This window comes from Pongo abelii, chromosome 6, assembly GCF_028885655.2.
Source record: "Pongo abelii isolate AG06213 chromosome 6, NHGRI_mPonAbe1-v2.0_pri, whole genome shotgun sequence".
NCBI lineage: Eukaryota > Metazoa > Chordata > Mammalia > Primates > Hominidae > Pongo > Pongo abelii.
The window spans coordinates 135,445,795-135,468,522 of NC_071991.2; the positions used below are offsets into that span (position 1 = coordinate 135,445,795).

The window sequence follows — 22,728 nt, forward strand, 5'->3', positions numbered from 1 at the left end:
TACATGAAATTAATCAAAGGCAAACTTGAACAGAGGCCAGATAAAGTAAAACTTTTATAGCAGGGGCTGCAGAACAAATCAAACATATCCTTGCTAATTTCAAAAACTACCAGTTCTTTATTGGTGACACATGATTCCAGATGACATGGTTGCTCTACTGGATTACCCTGAGGGTGGTATGACCCCCATATATGATTTTCTTTAGGGATGGTTTAGAAATGGAAAAATGTTAACTAATTTGGCAATTACTTTGGATCTATCACCTGTCATCATAATTGGTTGGTGCTTGTCATCCACACAACACCAGGACTTAAGACAAATGGAACTGAAGTCATCTTGAGCTTTTCATTTATTTTGATGTATTTGAAGTACAGGTATTGTTTTTAAGGAAATTACACGTTATGTAGGTTGTCTAAAAATAGAATGCATTTAAACTCATTTGAGAGAATACCTCTTAGTTTAATACATGTTAATATTTAAACTAAATCCATCCTGTAGCTGCTTCTTCCTGAAGACATCTGGCTGTAGACCACTACAAGAAAGCATAATACTGTCATCAGATAACTTCTACAGTGGAAACTACTTCTGGGGCTAGAATATAAAAAACAAGAATCTTTTTTTTATTTATTGTAGAGACAGGGGTCTCCCTATGTTGCCAAGGCTGGTCTCAAACTCCTGGACTCAAGCGATCCTCCTGCTTTGGCTTCCCAAAGTGTTGGGATTACAGGCACGAGCCACCATGCCTGGTCTAAAAAACAAGAACCAAAAGTTTTAATTCCTAGTTGCAGTAAAGAGAAAGACCATGCTCATAGCAGTGACGGCATTGGAAGTGGAGCCTTATCCATTTTATCGCCTAAAATGGAAGTAGTAACTCTGGAAGAGATTGCCAAGAGAATAAAAAGAGACTAATTCAGTTGGAAAAAGAGAAAAAGAAACTAAGGCACTATGCAGCTACACACACACACACACACACACACACACAATCAAAACATATCCCACACCTGGTATAAATGAGCTGCTGTGTCTCCACTGACAGTTTTAACCCCTTTCCATTCCTCTTGTTTCATTGATAAAAATTATGATACTAAATCATTGGATTGTCCCCACTTTCTGACAGTGCTCAATCCTGATCAAACCTCTGATTCTTGAACTCTCTCAAAAATAACCTTAGGCCAGGCCTGGTGGCTCATGCCTGTAATCCCAGCACTTTGGGAAGCCAAGGCAGGAAGATTGCTTGAGCCCAGGAGTTTGAGACTAGCCTGGGCAACATAGTGTGATCTCATCTCTATAAAAAAGACCTCAAATATTAGCCAGGCATGGTGGCATGTGCCTGTAGTACCGGCTACTTAGGAGGCTGAGGTGGGAGGATCACCTGAACCCAGAGAAGTCAAGGCTGCAGTGAGCACTCCAGCCTGGGTGACAGAGTGAGACCCTGTCTTAAATTTTTAAGAAATATAAAATAAAAATAACCTTAAGGTAAAGGCTAAATTCTACAAGGAGCATCTTTTCACTCCCTCTTGCCAAGACACTCCCTATTTCCCCAGAGTAAGGTCTCCCTTGCTGCACCAAGCTCAATAAACATAACCTTAACTACAAGATGTATTTATGGTAGTCTTTGATAGTGTGTGAGTGTTAATAGATGTGGAAGACCTTATCAAGATAAACCTAAGACTCTCTCTGCTATAAACAGATCTTTAACCCAGTAAGAATGTACATGCATTATCTGAGATCCTTTTTGTCTTTATCTGCTAGTAACCCCCACCACCCGCCTGACACTGCAATGTGTATGTTGAGTTGAATCTGAATCTGAACTCAGATTATTTGATTGAAGCCATTCAATGTAAGATTTATCTTGTGTTCCTAGAAATAACATCTCCAGAACTTTTTGGGTTATCTGGTCATAAGTTTATTGTTGTTTGAGATAAAGATGTCCAGTCTTCTAAAACTTGCTTCTGTTTTTCTGGGTGATTATCCAGTATCTTGAGTCTCATTTTTCTGTAACAGGAAAAGTCTATGGAGAGAGGATGAGCGTAGACCCAGTGAGTCCATCCTCCAGGTGGCCCAGGGCTGAAGAGTTCCAAGGGTCTCATTAGACTAGTGACTTTTACATAAACTTTGCCTCAGATCTCTTTTCCAAAACGCTTCAAGGATTGTTTCCTCAATCTTGTCTTTGTATCTCTGAAAATGTCTTTTGTTTCATTTCTCCAGAGGCTTCACTGGTGGTGACTTGTCTTTGGCCGGGTGTGGGAGACAGGTAGTTTCACAAGCACCACTCTAATCAGTCTCAGAAGTCTCCTGACTCTAAAATTCTGCCTCCTCTAGGCCAAATACCTACCTTTCTTCATGCTGTCTTGCTTCAGAGTCAATTCATGCAACAATCATTCCTTCTTTTTCTTTTCTTTCTTTTTTTTAGGGCAAGGGTAAAATGGATCTTTATTTATCGATTTTAAGTGACAAATAAAAATGGTATTATTTATAGTATACAGCATGATGTTCACGCACCTATCCTTCCAACTGGCACAGTTTACAAAGACAACCCGGGATTATAGTGGCCACTTTTAGAAATCTTTGGTATAAATAAGATTGCTCATTTGAGATGCCCTTTAGGAAAGCAAAACACAATTTTAACTGTCCAATGGTCTGCTTTCTTTTTTTCTTTTTTCTTTTTTGTTCCCAGTCCCACCTGGTCTGCTTTCTTTAATTAAGATGAGGAGGCTTCCAAGTGCAATTTGCCCTTTAAAACTACCTCTCTAAAATACCCTTTAAGTCCACTGAAAAGTTTGAGAACTTAAAGCAGGTTCACGCATGTCTCCGTCTGACTCCTATTCCCCTCGTTATTGTTTGTATCTTTCCTTTTTCTCTCCAGATTTTGACTGGTGTGTGCATTTTAAACCTTGATCATATTCATATCCCTATGCCATATATTAATATTAACAGAAGACTTCTCAAACCCCAGAATGGACAGGAAAAGGTATATTGAAGAATTCAGACCTGTCATGACCACTAGCAATTATATTTTGATAAGATCAGAAGATACAAAAACTTGGTGAAAAAAATAATTAGCTTAATCATGAGAAGGATTTACAAATTAATGAATTTTTAAGGGAAATTTAATAATTTTTTTCAACAAAGAGACTGTCAATATTTTAAACAAAGACGTTATGGGAAAATTAACAGTCCTATCCTAATTAAAAGGAAAAGCAAAAACATTAAACTTGTAAAATGTGTTATCTTTTACAATTTCATCTTGCTAAAAGCTCGGAGTTTAAAGGAAATAATGAGAGATTTAATTGTGAGTTAAGCTAATGTCATTGGTTAGGGTTACAAGATTTAAAAAGTTGACTGTATAGTCTGTATAGTTGAGCTTCTGGCATAATTTAAAGAGTCTTTCCACTTTAGTTATTAATGCAGATGTTTATAAATTATATTTTAAAGGTTTATGTAATATTCTTGGTTAAAAAGGTAAATCTCAGACTGAGTCAATATTAACTCCAACAAACTAGAGTTAATATTGGTTTAGAGACAAATAATATTGATTGAGAGACAACACTATCTTTCCCCAGGTTTTGTCACATGAGAATTTTGTTAGCACAATATTTTAGTTTGTGCAAGACTGAAGTTTCTCAAGATTAAAATTTCCAAAATTCCTTTCGTTGGTCAAGTAAATATAAGATGACAAAAATATAAAATTGTATTCAATTAATTGAAATAGTAATAGCAGATGTCTTTTTAAAGGGTTTAATATTGTGAAATTTTTATGCTGCTACAAATCATAAAGGCTTAATGTGCTGGCTAAAATTGTAATTTCCAGATCCTTAATTAGCTTTGATATCTTAGATAAAAGTTAAATTTAGCTCATTAATAAGTTATCACTGAATGCCCAAAAAGTATATTAGTAAGAAAAAGATACAGAAATTTAGTCACTAAACATAGTTTTAATTTGCCATTACTTCTTAAAATGGCTAAATTAAAAGTTTGTGTAAATGCTTTTAGAATAATGTCATATATTTATTTTTGCCACTTTATATTTGAGTTAATAATCTAACGTGTATTCACTGAAAAAAAAAGACAATTCTTGGCTTCATGTTCTTTAATTTTCTTTTCTATCTAAAGGCAATGGAATTATTTTTGTTAAATATGGCAATTAATGTAAATGGTACAATAGATACAAAAATATGTAAAATATATAAATATATAGATGGTACAAAAAATGATTTCTTTATTCAGGAAACTGCTGCAGAAAATTAAAATGGTAAATTAAATATAATAAGCATTATATTATTTAATATATTTATAAAATTATATATTAAGACTAAAGTTAAAATCTTTATGTTTATCATCTGTTTGTGTATTTATGTATCTCTCTATGTCTAAATTCTTGCACATAGAGAAGTATTAGTAAATTATTTACTACAATTTGTTACGTGAATAGTGAACCAAAAGGAGAAAATTATAATTTGTGTTTTTCTGTAAAATGACTCAGTCATTTTTTGTCACAGATGTTCCTTTTTTAGCACTATAATATTCTATTAGCCCTCATTCCTTTGGACACGCTTTTAAATTATTTTAACAAAACAAAACAAAAAAAAACCTCACAGCTTAAAAGAATTAAAAGTTTCTACTAATTATTGTTTCTTGTTATGCTGTGTTTTCAAATATTGCCTGGAGAGAACAAACATTTGGGTAACTATTACCTGCCTCTAGAGACTGTCTCATGTTTTTATATCTCTTCTTCTCTGAAAACTCTTCATTTTGCATTCCCCAAATTTAGGCCCCAAATTCAGGCCCCAAATTCAGAAAAATAAGAGGATATGGACAATGGAGTTAATTTACAGCTGGACTTTCCACCTGTAAACTCTTTGTCTCTAGGTCTCCTGGATGACATTTTGACACTCAGACAAGATAAGGGCAGTTTTATGATATGCTGGTTAAAGGGTAAAGCTCCCCCTGGCGATCCCGCACCCCCAAGGTCAGTTTCTTTACTGATGATGTGCAACAGGTCAAACCAGCTGAGTTAGCTAGGCTTGATTATGTGGTTCAAGAGAGAAAAATTCCTGCTGGGAAGCTTGGTTTTGAGTTCTAGCCTAAGCTAATGTATTCCTCACACAGATCTTGGCGGTTCAACCTGGAAACTTGGTGTGCTGCGTGTGAATACAGATGCTGGGAAGCTTAGCCTGGGATGCCATCTCTCTGACCCCTAATGCTTGGCTGAACTCTTCTGCTGTACTCTGTCTTTCCTCTGTAAATCACAGCATTGCATCACTATACGCTGGAGTCTGGTGAGTACTCACAGATGTCTCAGCTTGGAAAATCTTTTCAGTGAAGATGTCTTTTTATGACTAAGCTATCATTAAATTTCTCAAAGGGTTCACTAGGTACCACAAAGATTTATTTTAAAAATAAGTAAAAATAATCAGATTTGTCATTCTCCAAATTTTCACCAATTTGAAACTATTGTGCAAAATTTAAGATGAAAGGGGGGGTAGCTTGATAAATCACAGCAAAAGTTCATCTTTCCAGATTAATTATGTATAAGTAAAATATGTTAATACAAATATGTACCCATCAGTTTTGTACTTTTCAGGTTAAAAGAAATATACCTATGTTTAAATAGGTATATAATAGTTATACAATAATAGTTATTAATAATAGTTATATAATAATAACTGCCAAAATAACTATTAAAAGACTTTTTTCCCAGTATTTTAGATGTAAATATTCTTGTCAATTGTAAACAATTACAATGCACTTTACGGGATAAATTAAATGCCTTGGAGATAGATTATGGCATCATTGTTTGTCTCTCCTTCATATATAACTATCCACAGCTTTAGTACCTTGGACCCAACAACTCTCCTTCCCTACTCAACCAAGAAAAATGCCTTGATTATTTAACCTGTATTAGGAAATTATCAGTGTCCTATACAGACCTTTGTATATTCCCTTTGTATGGCATGGGTTAACCTCTATTGACCTTCTTATTTGGAGATAAGGACAAATGCTTATCTCCAGAACTGCCTAGAGAATAACATCGACTCTTGTCAATACTAGGGAATGTATTAACTAAATATGTATTAATTAAAGGTAAATGATGTTATATAACCATGGATCTGTGAGTTGTTTTCAGGGTAGCATGAACCAGCCTGTCAGCAATATTTAGTATTAATAATTGCATTTATAATTTCCACTGGTTTTGGTGGAGCTTGAAGGACTAAGTCTGGTCACATATTGGAATATGTCTGTGCAACTAGCTCACTGTAAGAGACACCCTCCTTGAGCAGGCTCTGGGCTTTCTGGTGCCAAGGTGCTCACACAGATCACTGGTGTTTTAATACCTGAAGACAAAGCATAATCAGAACAACCATGTGGTGTGAAAGTAAGGAAGTCTTCACCTGAGATCTCTAGACACTCCCAATGCATTTTCTTCTCCTGCTATTGCTGTATTTGTTGCCTGTAACAAAGTACAAACTGGGTCCTATGGATCCCTTCAGGAATCAAACACTTCATCAAAATAATTAATGCACCTTTTGATACCCCTAATTGAATTATGTTCACTAGTAGTTCATACTTAAACATAAAAGCTGGAGATTGTCAGGCAAGCTATGCTATTACTGATTCGAATTCACTCTTGGCATATGAGCCTTTCTCAAAAGTCAGTTGACTTCAGATAACCGAGTTAACTAACCTCAACTGGATCTGCCAGTTAGCATAAAATGAAAGAGCAATTATTGGTCCAATCAATATTTCCCAGTAAGCTTTGGTCATTCTTTACTTATTTTTAGGATGGATTGAGACTTTTTCTTGCCAGACCATCATTAAAGACTTTGAATGCTTTTCCTTTTACTCAAAAACTTTATTGTTCTTATATCCAATCTTCAGGAAAATGTAGAGAAAATAAAGGATTACTAAAACTAAAAATTGTCAAAGTTCTAAGAGTCACTGGAACTTACATGTAAGTTCCTACAGTATTCCATTTACCTTCATGACACAGGCTCTCCCCTTAAGAGTTAATAACAGACCATGCCATGCATTTCAGAATTTTGTTCTGATCCTCGTCTTTGCCCCAGTGCAAGTTGACATAACTAAATACTACATCTTATCATTAAACGGATACAAGCTGCCTTTTCAAAGTAACCATTTACACAGTCTTTGAGCCTGAAACCTGGAGATTTTGCCTTCTGGAAGAGAAAGCAAAGGAAGATTTGCCTTGAGCTTTGACTAACAGGACTGTATCAGGTACTGTTACTAACTAACACTGTGGTGAAACTCTAAGATAGTAATCTGTGCATTCATATTTTCAATTCAAAAGACATACATCCTTTTTCCTAGATCAGGGGACTTCCATTTCACTGGTAGACCTCAAGCTGAGAATTCTTTGAACTCTACCAGAAGCAGACAATCCTCTAAAGTAACAGTTGATTCAAAACCCTCCATTGAAGCTAACGATTATGTAAACTAGATAGCTTTTACTAAAATCTCTGGAACAACATTAATTTTAAGATAATTTAATACACTTTTCCTTTTGATTTTTTTTACTATGGATCTTGCCTAATAGTATATGCTGAAGCTCTCCAGTGACTGGGTCAAGAATTCTCAGTCTGTTCTCCTACACTTTTTTTTTTAAACTTCTAAGCCTCTGTGGTCTTTTCTTGTGGCATTTCAAGAGAAAGAAAACATTCTTATACATTTTTCTCAGAACTTAGTTACTGCTGTAAATCTGATTGGTGGATCAATATCCATTTGACCCCGCTGGGGGAAACATATGTCATAGATGTTTCTTTAAATATTGTCAAGATAGATGTTCTTATACAAATTTCTTCTAGTACTGAAATGTCTCTCACATTATGAGTCCCAACCTTCAACCTTGTAAAAATTGGACTTTACCTCCACATTACAAAATACATCTTATTAGATCATTAACTAAACCCAGGAACTCCGCTCTGCTCTCTGCAATGGTCAGTTGCTCTCTTCAGAGTCACTGTATCCTGCAGGAATTATTTAACTTCACTCAGAAAATATGTCCAGCATTAGGGTCCAATGATTAGTTCTCTGTTTTGAAGATACATAATGTTTATACTGTCCTTTGAGTCCATGCCCTACCAAAATACTATTTCTTATGTGTACACTACCACTGGAAACCTATCAAACAGTTTAAATACATTACGCAGGGTCTGAATGGATAATAACGTATTTCATCTTGATTTCCTCTTCACTAACCAAGAGGGAGTTTATGTCAGAACAAACATACATATGTATATATGTATTTGCATACCTTGGTGCAAATACACATGTACAAGAATAGACTCCGCTGGATTTTTTAGCGCATTTTTGAGATCTGGGTTTGGCTATTTAGTCCACTGGATGAACAGTCTTTTACCAAAGTCATAATAATTTCTTTTTCTGGCAAGTGCCTGTATCACAGTTGTTCAATGCATCCTGTCTAGATTCTTAAGTGTTACTGTGTAACCACTTTTACATTACATGATGCAAACACTCATTCTATAATATTTGGTTGGTGCAAAAGTAGTTGTGGTTTTTCCCATTTAAAAGTGATAGCAAAAACCACAGTTACTTTTGCACCAACCTTAGAAGGCTCACAAGGAACTGACACTTGTCCAGCCTAGAGGCAACCTTTCCCAGATAATCTAATCAGCAGGATCCTGACAATGCGAAGGTCTTGAACATCAAAGATTATTGTCCCACAGTCTGACTTTGTCTTTCCTGATATCTATCAGCAGACAGTGGCCTAGTTTCTACCACTAGGCTACGATGTTCCTTCCCTGCTAAACATAAATAATTTCATAGAATATCAATATCACATGAGGACTCTTCATGACCATGATGGAATGAGAAAAAATGAAGTCCATTCTGTAATTATACCTGAGCAGAGACACTATGCAACCATAAGAATAACTAAATATCCCATCTTTAGCCAATATGGGTGACTGCTACTTTTTCTCCAATGGCAATGCTAGCTATGCTCTATTTATTCAACCTTCTGGAAATAAATTATTAAGATATCCAATCACTGTACTGGCCCAGTGTTAAGAGGGCACACATACACACACAAAATATAGCTGTGTCCTGGAATCTTTCCCCAAATCACCTAAGATAAGCCCAATTTCTACAATGAGCTCTTCCCATCTCCCTCTTACTAAGACTCCATGCTTCTATGTAGAGTGCAGTCTTCCCTGCTACAGGGAGTTTATAAAACTAACTTCATTGGTTACATATATTTTTCTAATGGTCTTGGACTGATGGCTTCAACAAGTGATTGACTAAATGGCGCTAAAATGTCATCTAAAGTATCTGACTTAAGATATACTCTAGACATTTTTATTATCCTTTTTATTAATGGTAATAATAATTAATTATGCTAATAGTAATAATAAATAATACTAATAATTTAGTAAAATTTATTATTGATAATAGCTCTCCAGTAAACAGGCCAAATCAATTTTCATCTCCGATACAGTAACAAGCAAACATTTTTCTACCATCAGATCTACAGAGATAAGAGTATCTAATACTGTGAGCATGTTATATATGAAGGTTTCAATTTATTTTCATTTAATTATGACTAGTTTGGATTAGTCATTTTTGCAGTCCCTTTAAATATGCTGTCACTGATCAATGTATCTACTCTGTTATCACTTTATTGGAGAGAGTAGAGTGTAGTGAATAAAAGCATGGGCTCTGGAGTCAGACAGCCTGGCAGTTCTTCCAGTTACTAAGCAATTTTTGACAAAAACTGTTTTGGACCTCAAGACTCTTCCTATAAAACAGGAATAATAATATTACCCACTGCATTCTTTTCTAAGGGCTGCCATAACAAATTACCACAAACTAGGTGGCTTAAAACAAACAAACAAAAATTATTCTAGCACATTTCTGGACGCTAGAAGTTTGAAATGAAGACATCAGCAAGGCCATGCTCCCTCTGAAGTTTCTAAGGAAGAATGCTTCTATGCCTCTTCCTTTCTTCTAGTGGTTGTCAGCGATCATTGGCATTCTTTGGCTTGTAGATGCATTACTTCAATTTCTGTCTCCGTCATCACATGTCATTCTTCCCTAAGCCTCTATGTCTCTGTTTTCTCATCTTATAAGAACACCAGTCATTGGATTTGGGCTTACCAAAATCCAATAGTAACTTATCTAATTATATCTGCAAAGATCCTATTTCTAAATAAGGTCACATTCTGAGGTTTCAGATAGACCTGACTTTGGGGGGACACTAAATGACCCAGTATATTCACCACATAAGATTGTTGTGAAAATTAAAGAAGCCATGTAAAGTACATAGTAAATACCAAACTTAATCTTATTATTTCTGTCAATATAATTTTTATGGATTTATGGCCACAAAGAAAGTATAATTCACAAGCAATGTTTTTGTTGAATGAAAATAGGAGTTGTTTTAGGTCAATTTATTTTGAAAATATTAATATATAAAGAGTAATCTGAAACATTTCTGATGAGAAAAGCAATGTAATATTTAGATTCCCATCAATTTAGTAAGGATGTATAATACATTAAAAATTAAGAAACATGTGAGGGTTCTAGTTCCAAATAAGATGGAGTCTTCCACTGAATACAACTCTAAAGCCTGCCTTCTACAATGAGAACATTAACATTCTATGCCATTTAAACAGGACCCAGGGAGATTGAAGCTGCAGTGAGTTGTGACTGCACTACTGCACTCCATCCTGGAAAACAGAGCAAGACCCTGTCTCAAAAGCAAACAAACAATAACAACAAACAAACAAACAAAACCAGGACCCAGGATCTCATAACCTAACATTCAAAAAGTTCTCAATAACCAAAAGACACCAAAGCCAAGATGTCATAGATGTTGTACATACTTATATGGTGAAAACTTTAAGGCAGCGATTACAAAAGTTCCCCAGGAAACAACCAAGAACACTCTTGAAGCCAGTGCAAAAGTAGAGAGTCTAAGGAAAGAAATAAAGCATACTTAAAATAACTAAATGGAAATTTCAGAAATGAAAAACATATCTGACATTTAAAACTCACTGGAGTGGAAAGATGACTAAGCCTAAGAGACCTGTAGGACACCATCAGTCATACAAACGTATACATAATAGCAGTACAAGAAAGAGAGGAGAGAAAAAAACAAAACACTATTTTTTGAAGAAATAATGGCCAAGAAACTTTCCAAATTAGGTGCAAATCATGACACTACACATCCAAGAAGCTCAGTGAACTTCAAGAAGGACACAGCCAGAGATCCACAGAAAGACACATTACTGTCAAATTGTCAAAACCTGAAGACAAAATCCATGTAACAATAATAACATAAAGGAGTAGGTTGATGGAGTTTTAAAGGATCAAAATTTTTGAATACTATTAAAACTGGGTTAGTATTAACTCAAACTTGATTTTTACAAAGTTAAGATGCTAATCGTAATCCCCAGGGTAACTCCAGCGCTATGGACTGAATAGTGTCCCCCTAGATTTCATAGGCTGAAACTTGAATTCCCAGTGTGATGGTATCTTGAGATGGGGCCTTTGAGAGGTAATCAGGTTTAGATCAGGTCACGAGGGTGGGGTCCTCATGATGGGCTTGGTGTCCTTTTAAAAAGAGACGACAGAGCTCGCTTCCTCTCTGTTTCTCCTCTTCCCCAGCTCCCCAGCCCCCAACACACTGTGAGAACACAGCAAGACAGCCATCAACAAGCCAGGAAGAGAGCTCTTAACAGAAACGGAATTGGCTGGCACCTTGATCTTGGACTTCACAGCTTCCAGAACTGTGCGAAATACATGGCTGTTGTTTAAACCACCTGGTCTATCATATTTTATTATGGCAGCCCAAACTAAGACACCCAGAAAACAATTTAAATATACAAAATAATCCTGCAGGAATTTTAAACACACAAACTGATTCTAAAACATATATTGAAAGTAAAAGAAACAGAGTAACTAAAATACTTTTGGGCAAGAAAAATAAAGTCTGAAAAGTATACTATATGGTTTTAAGGTTTATGATAAAGCTACAAAAATCAAGACAGTGTGGTATCAGTGAAAGAAGAGACAAATAGATCAGTGAAACCTATTTCTATGCAGAGTTCACAGAAATAAAACAAAAAAAAAATCAGTGAAACAAAGTAGAAAGTCATAGACCCACCAATATATGGCCTTTTATTTTCAACAATGGTACAAAAGAAATTCAGTGAAGAAAGCACAGATTTTTCAACAGATATAATTGAAACAATAAGCCATCCTTATTCAAAACAAAACAATTAAATCTCTTCAATTATACAAAAATGTATTCACAATGAACCATAGGTCTAAACAGAAAATATTAAACTATATAACTTTCAGAAAAAAACACAGAATTAAATTTTTGTGACCTGGGGTTAGATACTTAAAGCACAATACAAAGAAAATGACAAATGAACATTACCAAAATTAAAATATTTTGTTCTATGAAAGATACAGTTAAGAGAATGAAAAGACAAGCTACAGACAGAGAAAAAATATTTGCAAACCACATATCCAGTAAAAAACACACATCAGGAATTTACCAACAAATCTAAAAATTCAACACTAAGAAGACAATTCAATTTTAAAAATGAGCAGGAGATTTAAATAGGCACTTCACCAAGAGGATATACAGATGGCAAATAAGCATAAGAAAAGGTGGGCCAGGCATGGTGACTCATGCTTGTAATCCCAGCAATTTGGGAGGCTGAGATGGGAAGAGGATCACTTGAGCCCAGGAGTTCAAGACCAGCCTGAGCAACATAGTAAGACCCCTGTCTCTACAAAAAAATTTTCAAAAACCAGCCATGCATGGTGGCACACACTGATAGTCCCAGCTGCTCAAGTGGGTAAAGCAGGAGGAATCACTTGAGCCCAGGAGGTAGAGGCTACAGTGAGCTAGCTATAATCATGCCACTGTACCCCAGCCTGGGGGATGGAGCGAAACCCTTTCTCTCTAAAAACCAAAAAAAACGAAAAAAGAAAAATGTGTTCAACATCATCAGCCACATGGGAAATGCAAATTAAAATAACAATGAAATAACACAACAAATTTACTAGGAGGCTAAAATAAAAAATACTAAGTGCTGTCAGGATACAGAACAACTGCAACTCATGTGCATTGCTACTGGGGAGGCAAAATGGTAGTCATTCTGAACGGCCGTTTGGTGGTTTCTTACAAAGCAAAACATACATTTGCCACATTACCCGATAATCTGTCTCCTGGGTATTTACCATAGAGAAATGAACATTTAATGTTCATACAAAACCCTGTACATAGGTGTTTAGAGCAGCCCTATTCAAAATCACCAAAAACTGAAAACAAACTAAACATCCTTCAGTTGGAGAACAGAGAAACAAACTACGGTGCACATATGTAATAGATTACTACTCAGCACTAAAAAAAATAATAAACTGTTGACACAAGCAACAATCTGGATGAATTTCAAAGGCATTATGCTGAGTGAAAGAAGCCAATCTCAAAAAAGTTTATATTGTGTAATTCAATTTTTATGATAATTTCAAAAAATAAAACTATGGTGGTTGAAAACAGTGATTTCTATGGATTAAGGGTTAGGGGAGGGTGTGATAGGATAGAGTTCTTTGGGTTATAACACTTTTCAGTATCCCAATTGTGGTGATGGTTACAAAAATCTATATATGTGTTAAAATGCATAGAACTAAACAGCAAAAAATCGGTAATAATAAAAATAACAAACACATGCTAATCAACATTTTAGCACACAAAGGTGCACAGTAAGCATTTGTTGTATCAATTTAAAAATGATATTGAAGACCATTACTGCCATGTTCCACATTGCCACAGCCTAGTTTAAATTACTGTGTCTAGTTGAATACTGAACATGTTATATATACATTATGTGTTAATGTGTACATAAGCAAGAATGACGGTTGGAGGGAGGACAAGTCAATTATAGACAAACTTTATTGCTGAAATACCTGGAGTTCAGTCAAGATTGTGATGCTCCCTGCACAGAATGCCAATCATTGAATCAACAAGGATTGCCAGAGAAGAAGGCTTTAATCTAGTCCTGCAGCCAAGGAAAGTGGGAGTTCAGTCTCAAATCTGTCTCCCTGACTGACCAAAATTGGTCTCTTTACATAGCAGGAAAGGTGCAAAAAAAAATTAGGGAGGGATAAAGAAGCAATCCTGATGAATCAGGTATTTGGTATCTCAATATCTGGATGTGGTGATCTAGTGAGTTTCAGTCCCTTGCCCGAGGGTCAGTTTCCTGAGGAAAAAACTTAGTTAAGACATAAGTTTCAAGTTTTAAGACAGAGGGCCCATTTCTGTGTTTATTCAAAAATCCATAAATATGGGACAATTTGGCCAGTTTCAACTTCAGAACATTTTAACCATTGTGGACTCAGTGACCTGTGAAGTGTACAGGCCAAGGAAACTTCCTCTTTGCCTTCTGAAGTTTCACTGAAAAATCAACTCACAAAAGGCAGATTAATTAGAGAAAAGGTATTCAATTTTATTTAACTATATGTTTACACAGGGAGAACCACAGAGTGATTACCCACCTACAACGGGGTTTAGAAGATTATTTACTGGCAAATCAGGTTATGGGAGAGGGGAAAAGAGGAATTCTGTTGAGGGGATCACTAGGGAGAATGAATGGATTAGGGAGTAGAGATTACCTTGTACATTACCTTGTGAAAGGGTTTGTTCAGGAGGGGTTACATTCTTAGTCTTACAGGCAGAGGAAGAAAAAAGAATTGTTCATTTTGGTGGGTCTGGATCTTAGGCAGATAAAGGAACTTTACTTTGGGAGAGGTGGTAGGGAGTAGAGGTCAGAGAGACCTTGAGGCTTTTCCAGTTCAGTATGTCAAAGTGCCATATTTTGGGGTATAAGTTTCTGACTCCCAACACATTCTTGGTCTTCTTTTTTTGTAATGGATCATGAGATAACAGCGAGGGGGAAAAGGAATAATTGTCCTCCTTGGTGGGTCCATCCTATCTTTATGTAGACAGGGGAAAGTCTTTTCCAGAGCCCGTTGATCTCTAAGGGTCTTTACTTCAAAATCTTCATTATACCAGGGAGCCATATGTTGGGGTGGAATTTCCTGCCTCCTTCAACCCCCAGCTCCAAATTTAGAAATGGCTTCTAATTTTTTTAGGAAATGTCCTTTATTTCCTTTGGCCACTGTGATTGATTTCATGATGGATCCATGAACCAAGAAAGGCAATCGAGGCCAACAAGTTTCAATTTCAGGACTACTGTTTGAGCTATTGAGAAAGTAAAATCTCCTTTTTGTTGTTTGAGCTTGAAACCTTGTCACTCCAAGGACAGTCAGTAAACACTTTTCAATGTTAAGGGAACTGAGAGAGAGAGAGTTTCCTGAGACAACAAGAAGGCAGAGAGACGAATGAGAAGTGAGAAACTGGTCCTGGCCACGTTATTGTTCCTCTACTCCAGTTTAACTGGTGATAAGCTTAACTTGTGATAAAGATCCTAGATCCCTTTCCAGGCCTGCTGCATCCAAATCTCCTGGGAAGTCCTAGAAAATGTCTAGTCTCCCCTGAAGCTCTCCCCTACTGCCAGAATTTGAGGAATAAATTTTCATTATAGTTTAAGAGAATTTAAGATAGATCTGTGTATTAGTTCATTCTCACACTGCTAACAAAGACAACCGAGACTGGGTAATTAATAAAGAAAAAGAGATTTAATGGACTCACAGTTCCACATGGCTGGGGAGGCCTCACAATCATGGCAGAAGGTGAAAGAGGAGCAAAGGCATGTCTTACATGGCAGGAGGCAAGAGAGCATGTGCAGGGGAACTGTCCTTCATAAAACCATCAGATCTTGTGAGACTTATTCACTATCACAAGAGCAGCACGGGAAAAAAACACCCCCATGATTCAGTTACCTCCCATTGAATCCCTCCCATGACATTGGTGATTATGGGAGCTACAATTCAAGATGAGATTTGGTTGGGGACACAGCCAAAGTATGTCAGTCTCTTATTTGCCAACAAAAGCATCCTAACTGATAGAGGCCAGATAGATTTGTTTCTTTTTGTTTTTTCAATCTTTTGTTGCGAAGAAGTAAGCATAAGCTCTCAATAGCTTATGTTTTACAAGCCTCTGATGAAGTTCAAAGGACAACCATGCTTAGGATTTCCATGACAACCTGGGAAAAAAAAACCGGTTGAGAAATAGGTGTGTTAATCTCCCTTCCCTCTGCTCCTCCCTCTGGCCTTCCTTTCTTTGATTGAATAGGCCCTAGGACACCTTTCTAAAAAGACTCCCTGTGGTGTTCAGAATCACTCCTACAGATTCTCCACAATGGATCTCAGTGCTGCAAGTCACCGCATACCTCTAAGTGATGGAAACAGCATTCCCATCATCGGACTTGGTACCTACTCAGAACCTAAATTGGTAAGCTCATCTTTTCTCTCTTTGCTTGCTTGTTTGTTTCTTTTAACATTTGCCTATAGCATAATCTGCAATTTATTTTAAGCAGATCTCATTGACTTACTTTTTGTAGTAATGGAAGCAACCTCAATTTGTAATAATGAAAGGACTACTATTTACTGAATAGGTATTGAGCCAAAGGTTAAACTGAATCAATTCATGATTAAAAATTAGTTTGGATTAGAGAAGGAGAACTTTCTGCTTCCTTTACTGAAATTTAGCTAAATGCTGATTACTAGAGTGAACTGAGCCACATGAAATTCATGTGTTTATGACTTGTGTTTTTTTATATTAGATAATTTTTAGTTCAGTCTAACAAACACCTAGTGAATACTTGCCATGCACTAAGCACTAGGTGATAGAAGTGTCATATATGAGGAAAACAATGTCTCTGTTATCTAGGGATTAAAAATCAAATACAGGGGGCAGATTCTTGACAACTAATTGTAGAATGACAAAGATAAGGATCAATGCTATTCTAGAACTCTCTGTAAACAGTCTCTGAAAGCATATGTATTGGTCCATTCTCATGCTGCTATTAAAGACATACCCTAGAGACTGGGTAATTTATAAAGGAAAAAGGTTTAATTGACTCAGAGTTCAGCATGGCTGGGGATGCCTCAAGAAACTTACAATCATGGCAGAAGGGAAAGAAAACACGTCCTTCTTCATAAGACGGCAGCAAGGAGAAGTGCTGAGCCAAAGGGGAAAAGCTCCTTATAAAACCATCAAATGTCATGAGAACTCACTCACTATCCTGAGAACAGCATGGAAGTAACCTCCCCCATGATTCAATTACCTCTCCCTGGGTCCCTCCCACAACATGTGGGGATAATGGGAACTACAATTCAAGATGAGATTTGGGAGGGGACACAGCCAAACCATATCAGCATAGAAATGGAAATAATTAAATTTGACCATGAAGATTGAAATGGGCTTCCTTTAAAACATAGTAAAGTTTCAGTTTATGAGAATATCTGTTCCTTGTTGCAGTTCAACATTTAATGCTGATTACGAGAATAAACAGTGACATGTATAGAAATGCTACTGAAATTTGAGTGGTCATGTATGAATGAACTATTTGAAGCTGAGCATGCATGTACCAGACAGAGAAGCACAGCTAAAGCAGGACATTTTGGCAATAAGAAGGATAGAGACATTTTAGTTAGACAGAGAAGGATATATGACATATCCAGTGAATGCCAAGCCCATAGTGCCTGGCACAGGGAGTTAATGGTGATGGCAGCTGAATCTGAAAATGCAGATTAAGACACGGATTACCAAGGACCTTGAACACCATGCTAAGCAGTTGGAACTTTGTTTGTTTGAGGCAGGTTCTTACTCTGTCACCCAGGCTGGAGTGCAATGATGCAATCTTGGCTCACTGCAACCTCTGCCTCCCAGACTCAAGCAATCATCCTCACTCAACCTCCTGAGTAGCTGGGACCACAGGCAGGCGCCACCATGCCCAGCTAATTTTTGTGTTTTTTGTAGAGAAGGGGTTTCATCATATTGCCCAGGCTGGTCTTGAACTCCTGGGTTCAAGCGATCTGCCCACCTCAGCCTCCCAAACTGCTGGAATTATAGGCATGAGCCACTATGCTCAGCCAGGAGTTGGAACTTCATTCTATAGTAATGAGACATCATCTAAAGTTTAGAAGCAAAGAAAGAGCATCACTGGGTCTGTGTTTTTGAAAGATAAAACTCAGGTTGTAGCATGGAGAATGGAAGGCAGATGAGGAGAAATAAACTACCCATAGCAAGAGTAGTTAAAACTTGGATCACAATCCCACATTCCACTTCAATTGCACACCTCCCTTGTTTTTGGTAATGCAATTGAAAATTACTCTTGGAACAATTATATGAGTTTGATCCTTGGCCCCTTTCTCTTCTTTCTTTGCACAATGTCTCTTTATGATCTCATTCATAATCTTGGCTCCAACCACATATATGCAGAGATTCTTGAAGCTATATTCTCTATTGTTTGTTATATCTCCCCCATGTGAGTCCCTTACGGGAGATAACTATTGTTCAAAGATGAAAGAAATGATGAGCAAGTCTAATTATGGGGTACAAGCTATGGAGAAGGCATGGCCTAGAAAGTTAGATGGGGGAATATTCCTTCCTGAGTGGCTCTGGTTGAGACTGCTGTAGTTGCAGCAAGTTTTCAGAATCTGAATGAGCCATGGGGCAAAGGAGAAGTGCAGTCCAAGCTCTTGGTGAGTACCCAGGAGAAGCCTAAAACACCCACTACATTTTGCCCCTGAGCAGAGGGAGGTGGGGGTGCAGGGCTCAGAACCCATTCTCAGGAATGTGCCATCCTTTAAACATTCATTTTATTTTATTTATTTTATTTTTATTAGAGGCAGGTTTTTGCCACGTTGCCTAGGCTGGCTCGAACTCCTGGGCTCAAGTGATCCACCTGCCCCAGCCTCCCAAAATGTTTGGATTACAGGCATGAGCCATGACACCCGGCCCTAAACATTCCTTACTTTCTCTCCAATGGCCATTTAATTCCCCTTTTCTGATCACCCAGGGAACTTTGTTTCACCTGGGGAAAGCAAAGCCTTGCTCTTACACCAAGTAATTTTTTCAGATCTGGTTTTAAGCTGAGGACAGGGTGAAGGTCTCATAAGCTCTACCTAAGGGGACCAGGGGCCAGGCAGAAAGCATAAATGAGTGGTTTCAGAGAGTTAAGTCTATTTCTCCATTTTGTCCTACTTCCCCATTCTGATACTAGACATGAGTGCAAGCAATGCCTTATTTTCCTCTTTATTTCTACAAGAAAAAAGAAAAAACACAAGCAACTAACACTTGGGGGACTATTATTGAGGATACAATAGAGATCACACTACAAGAGGGTGGCAGCTTGTCCTCCAGTACAGCCAATCATCATGAATAATAATCCAGTTGTTGGCCAGTCTTCTAACACTTTTTGGAGAATGCTGTAAAGTAATTATTAATTTGTAAGCAACAGCAACTCATTCAGATTTTGGATGACATCTGGATGGCATGCTGTCTTGTCCAACTTGTGTCCAATCACAAATGTGCCAATTACATCTTACAATGGATTTGCACTGACCCACCCAAACTTATGTTGTAGTGGATCTTATATAACCTGGCTCATAATGGGCAGCTCTGGCCATACAGTCACATCATGTCCCATGGTCAGATATACTATCTCTACAGGACTCAGCAGCAAGGTCAACAATGTAGATGGCATAACTTGCTCCAGAACCCTACAGGCTTACCTTGTAATTCTCCAACTGGGGCTTGCCATAAACTCCATGCCACATGTAAACAATAGGGCCTGCTGGGTCATATGGCCCAAGTGGCAGGGATGCTTGTGGTAAAGTCTGGAGTTCTGCTGAGCCCCTCCCCATTCTGGGCCTACTGAAATCTGGTGTATTCATGTCATTCAGTAAATGGGTAGGAATACCACTGCAAGTATGGAATATGCTGCCTCTGGAGCCTGAGGGTGCCTTTTGGGTAGTGTGCTTCCTTCTTAATGCTTTTCCTAGTATACAGCCATACCTATGACTTTATCTTGAAAGAACTTCCATCAGCCTTCCAATAATCCATTTTTTTTAATTCTTAATAGAGACGAGGTATCTCTATGTTGCCCAGGATAGTCTGAAACTCCTGGACTCAAGCAACTCTCCCATCTTGGCCTTCAAAATTGCTGGGATTATAGGCATGAGCCACGATGCCCAGCCCAATAATCCACGCTGACTGCTTTGGTTTCTTTAAATTATGCAATGCACTTGTTGGCTGCCTATCTAACTTGCCTTTAGGGTAGGGTTGCCAGATTTAGCAAGGAAAAATATAAGATGTCCCAGTAAATTTGAACTTCAGATGAACAATGAATAATTTTTAAATATAAGTATGTTCCATCCCATTTAATATTTGGAATATGCATATACAAAAAATCTTGCCCATTTGAATTTCAAATGTAACCGAGCATCCTGTATGTTGCCTGAAAACTCTAGGGATTTCATGTCTAATTAACCATCTCTGCAAAGCATGTCTGTGGGTCATGCTCTTTGGATACCATTCATTTTGATAACAGTGCCCACTTCACTTCTGAAGTTAGTACTACCATGTAGCCTCTATTATTTTAAAATTCCATCATTCCTAGTTTTTAAAATAAGGACAGGATCTCACTGTGTTGCCCAGGCTGGTCTTGAACTCCTAGGCTCAAGCAATCCTCCTGTCTTGGTCTCCTGAAGTGCTGATGTTAGAGGTCTGAGCCACCACACCTGGCCCCTAATTTTTTAGTAAACCTAGTTTTTCAACATCTCCCACAGTCTGCCTTGTCTACAGAGGACAGCTGTAATTGAGCTCAACAACTCTGGTGTTTTTGTTGCTAAAGCATTGCTGTCTCTTTGATAAAAGGAGTGTTCTCTGGGCCCTGCTGCAAAACATAGATCATCCGTGGGTTTCTGGCCTTGCATAGTATATCTACTATAGTGGGCTCCCTTCTCTGAGCTTCCTGAGTATTTCTAGAATGTCTACTTCATGTATGTGGATCTCACTTTTTCCAAGATTTCAAGAGTTATGCTGGCAGTGTGTTAGCACTGTTTCCTGAAGTGTTAAGTCACATATCAGAAGATGGTGTTTCCATATCAATAAACTCTCCTTTATCCAACTTGAAATTCCACCTTCCTCTTGATGCTGCGCCGCAAGATCCACACTCACACATGCTCTCCACCTCCATTGCATGGTGTCTCGGTGTGCAGCTCCCTCAGTGTATCACCCCTCTTTCTTCCTTTATCCAGCCAGGAGATCTCATAAGGGATAATATCCAAAATATAAAAGGAACTCCTACCTTTTTTTTTTTTTTTTTTTGAGACAGACTTTCTCTCTTGTTGCCCAGGCTGGAGTGCAATGGCGCGATTGATCTCGGCTTACCAAAACCTCCACCTCCCGGGTTCAAGCAATTCTCCTGCCTCAGTCTCCTGAGTAGCTGGGACTACATGTGTGCACCACAACACCCAGCTAATTTTTGTATTTTTAGTAGAGATGGGGTTTCACCAAGATGGCCATGCCCGGCTAATTCTGTATTTTTAGTAGAGACGGGGTTTCTCCCTGTTGATAAGGCTGGTCTCGAACTGCCGACCTCAGGTGATTCACCTGCCTCGGCCTCCCAAAGTGCTGGGATTACAGGCATGAGCCAACAAGCCCAGCCAAGAACTCCTACCTTTTATATTTAGAAGGATATATTTTAACGTGACTCCAAGGCTGTGAAATTAGTCTCCCTACCAAGTGATATTCACTGGAAGCCCCCTCTTGGAACAACTAATTATTGGTCTGGTGACGAGGAGGCAATATGCAGGTAGATCCTGTCTGGAGCACGTGTTCCAAGGCAGCAGCTTCTGCGTCATTTTCAAAGGACACAGGGAATGCTGGACATTAACATGGAGGAGCAGTGCTGGATCATTTCTGCTGATTTACCTTCTTCCTTCTACCTAATTCTTTCTTGCTATGTCTGATATGCTACTGATGCATCCATTTAATTTTAGATGTCTTATCAGATTTTTGTTTGTTTGTTTTGTTTATAGAATTGCTGTGTTTGGTTCTTTCCTAAATCTTCTAGGGCATTTTTCATAGTTTCCTGTCCTCTACAGAGATTTTCAAGTTTATTTCTTTGTTTTTAAATTTAATTTTCTTTTTTTTTTTAATTTTAATAGAGATGGGGGTCTTCTTCTGTCACCCAGGCTGGACTGCAGTGGTGCAATCGTAGCTCACTGAAGATCTCAACTCCTGGGCTCAAGCAATCCTCCTGCCTCTGCCTCTCGAGTAGCCAGGACTACAGACAGGTGTACATCACCATGCCTGGATAATTTTTTAATTTTTGTTTTTATTTTATTTTAGTATTTTATTGTAAGACTGGGTCTTACTATGTTGCCCAGGCCAGTCTCAAACCCCTAGCATCAAGCAATTCTGCATCAGCCTTCCAAAGTGCTGAGATTATAGGCATGAGCCACCATGCCCAGCCTCAAGCTTATTTCTTTAATCAAAACAATCATAGTTATTTTAACTTTTGACTAATAATTCCAATTTTTTATTGTGGTATTACTCTGTGACTGAATTATTTCACTTAGTATAATGTCCTCCAGGTTCATCCATGTTGCTGTGTACTGCAGAATTTCCTTCTTTTTTGAGGCTGAATAATATTACATTGTCTATGTACCACATTTTCTTTACCTGCTCATCTGTCAGTGAACATTTAGGTTGTTTCCATATCTTAGCTATTGTGAATAATGCTACAGTGAACATGGAAG

At 37.6% G+C, this 22,728-nt stretch overlaps 1 protein-coding gene across 2 annotated transcripts in view; it reads left to right on the forward strand.

Moving 5' to 3' along the window:
• The window catches only part of AKR1D1 (aldo-keto reductase family 1 member D1), a 114,798-nt gene that overhangs the window by 58,278 nt on the left and 33,792 nt on the right, over window positions 1-22,728 (forward strand). For both annotated transcript variants that reach the window (XM_054559875.1, XM_024250055.2), the window contains exons 3-4: window positions 5,110-5,279; window positions 16,292-16,408. In XM_054559875.1, coding sequence (XP_054415850.1) covers window positions 16,316-16,408 — 93 coding nt within the window. In that variant the 5' untranslated portion in view covers window positions 5,110-5,279; window positions 16,292-16,315. The remainder of the gene's footprint in view (window positions 1-5,109; window positions 5,280-16,291; window positions 16,409-22,728) is intronic.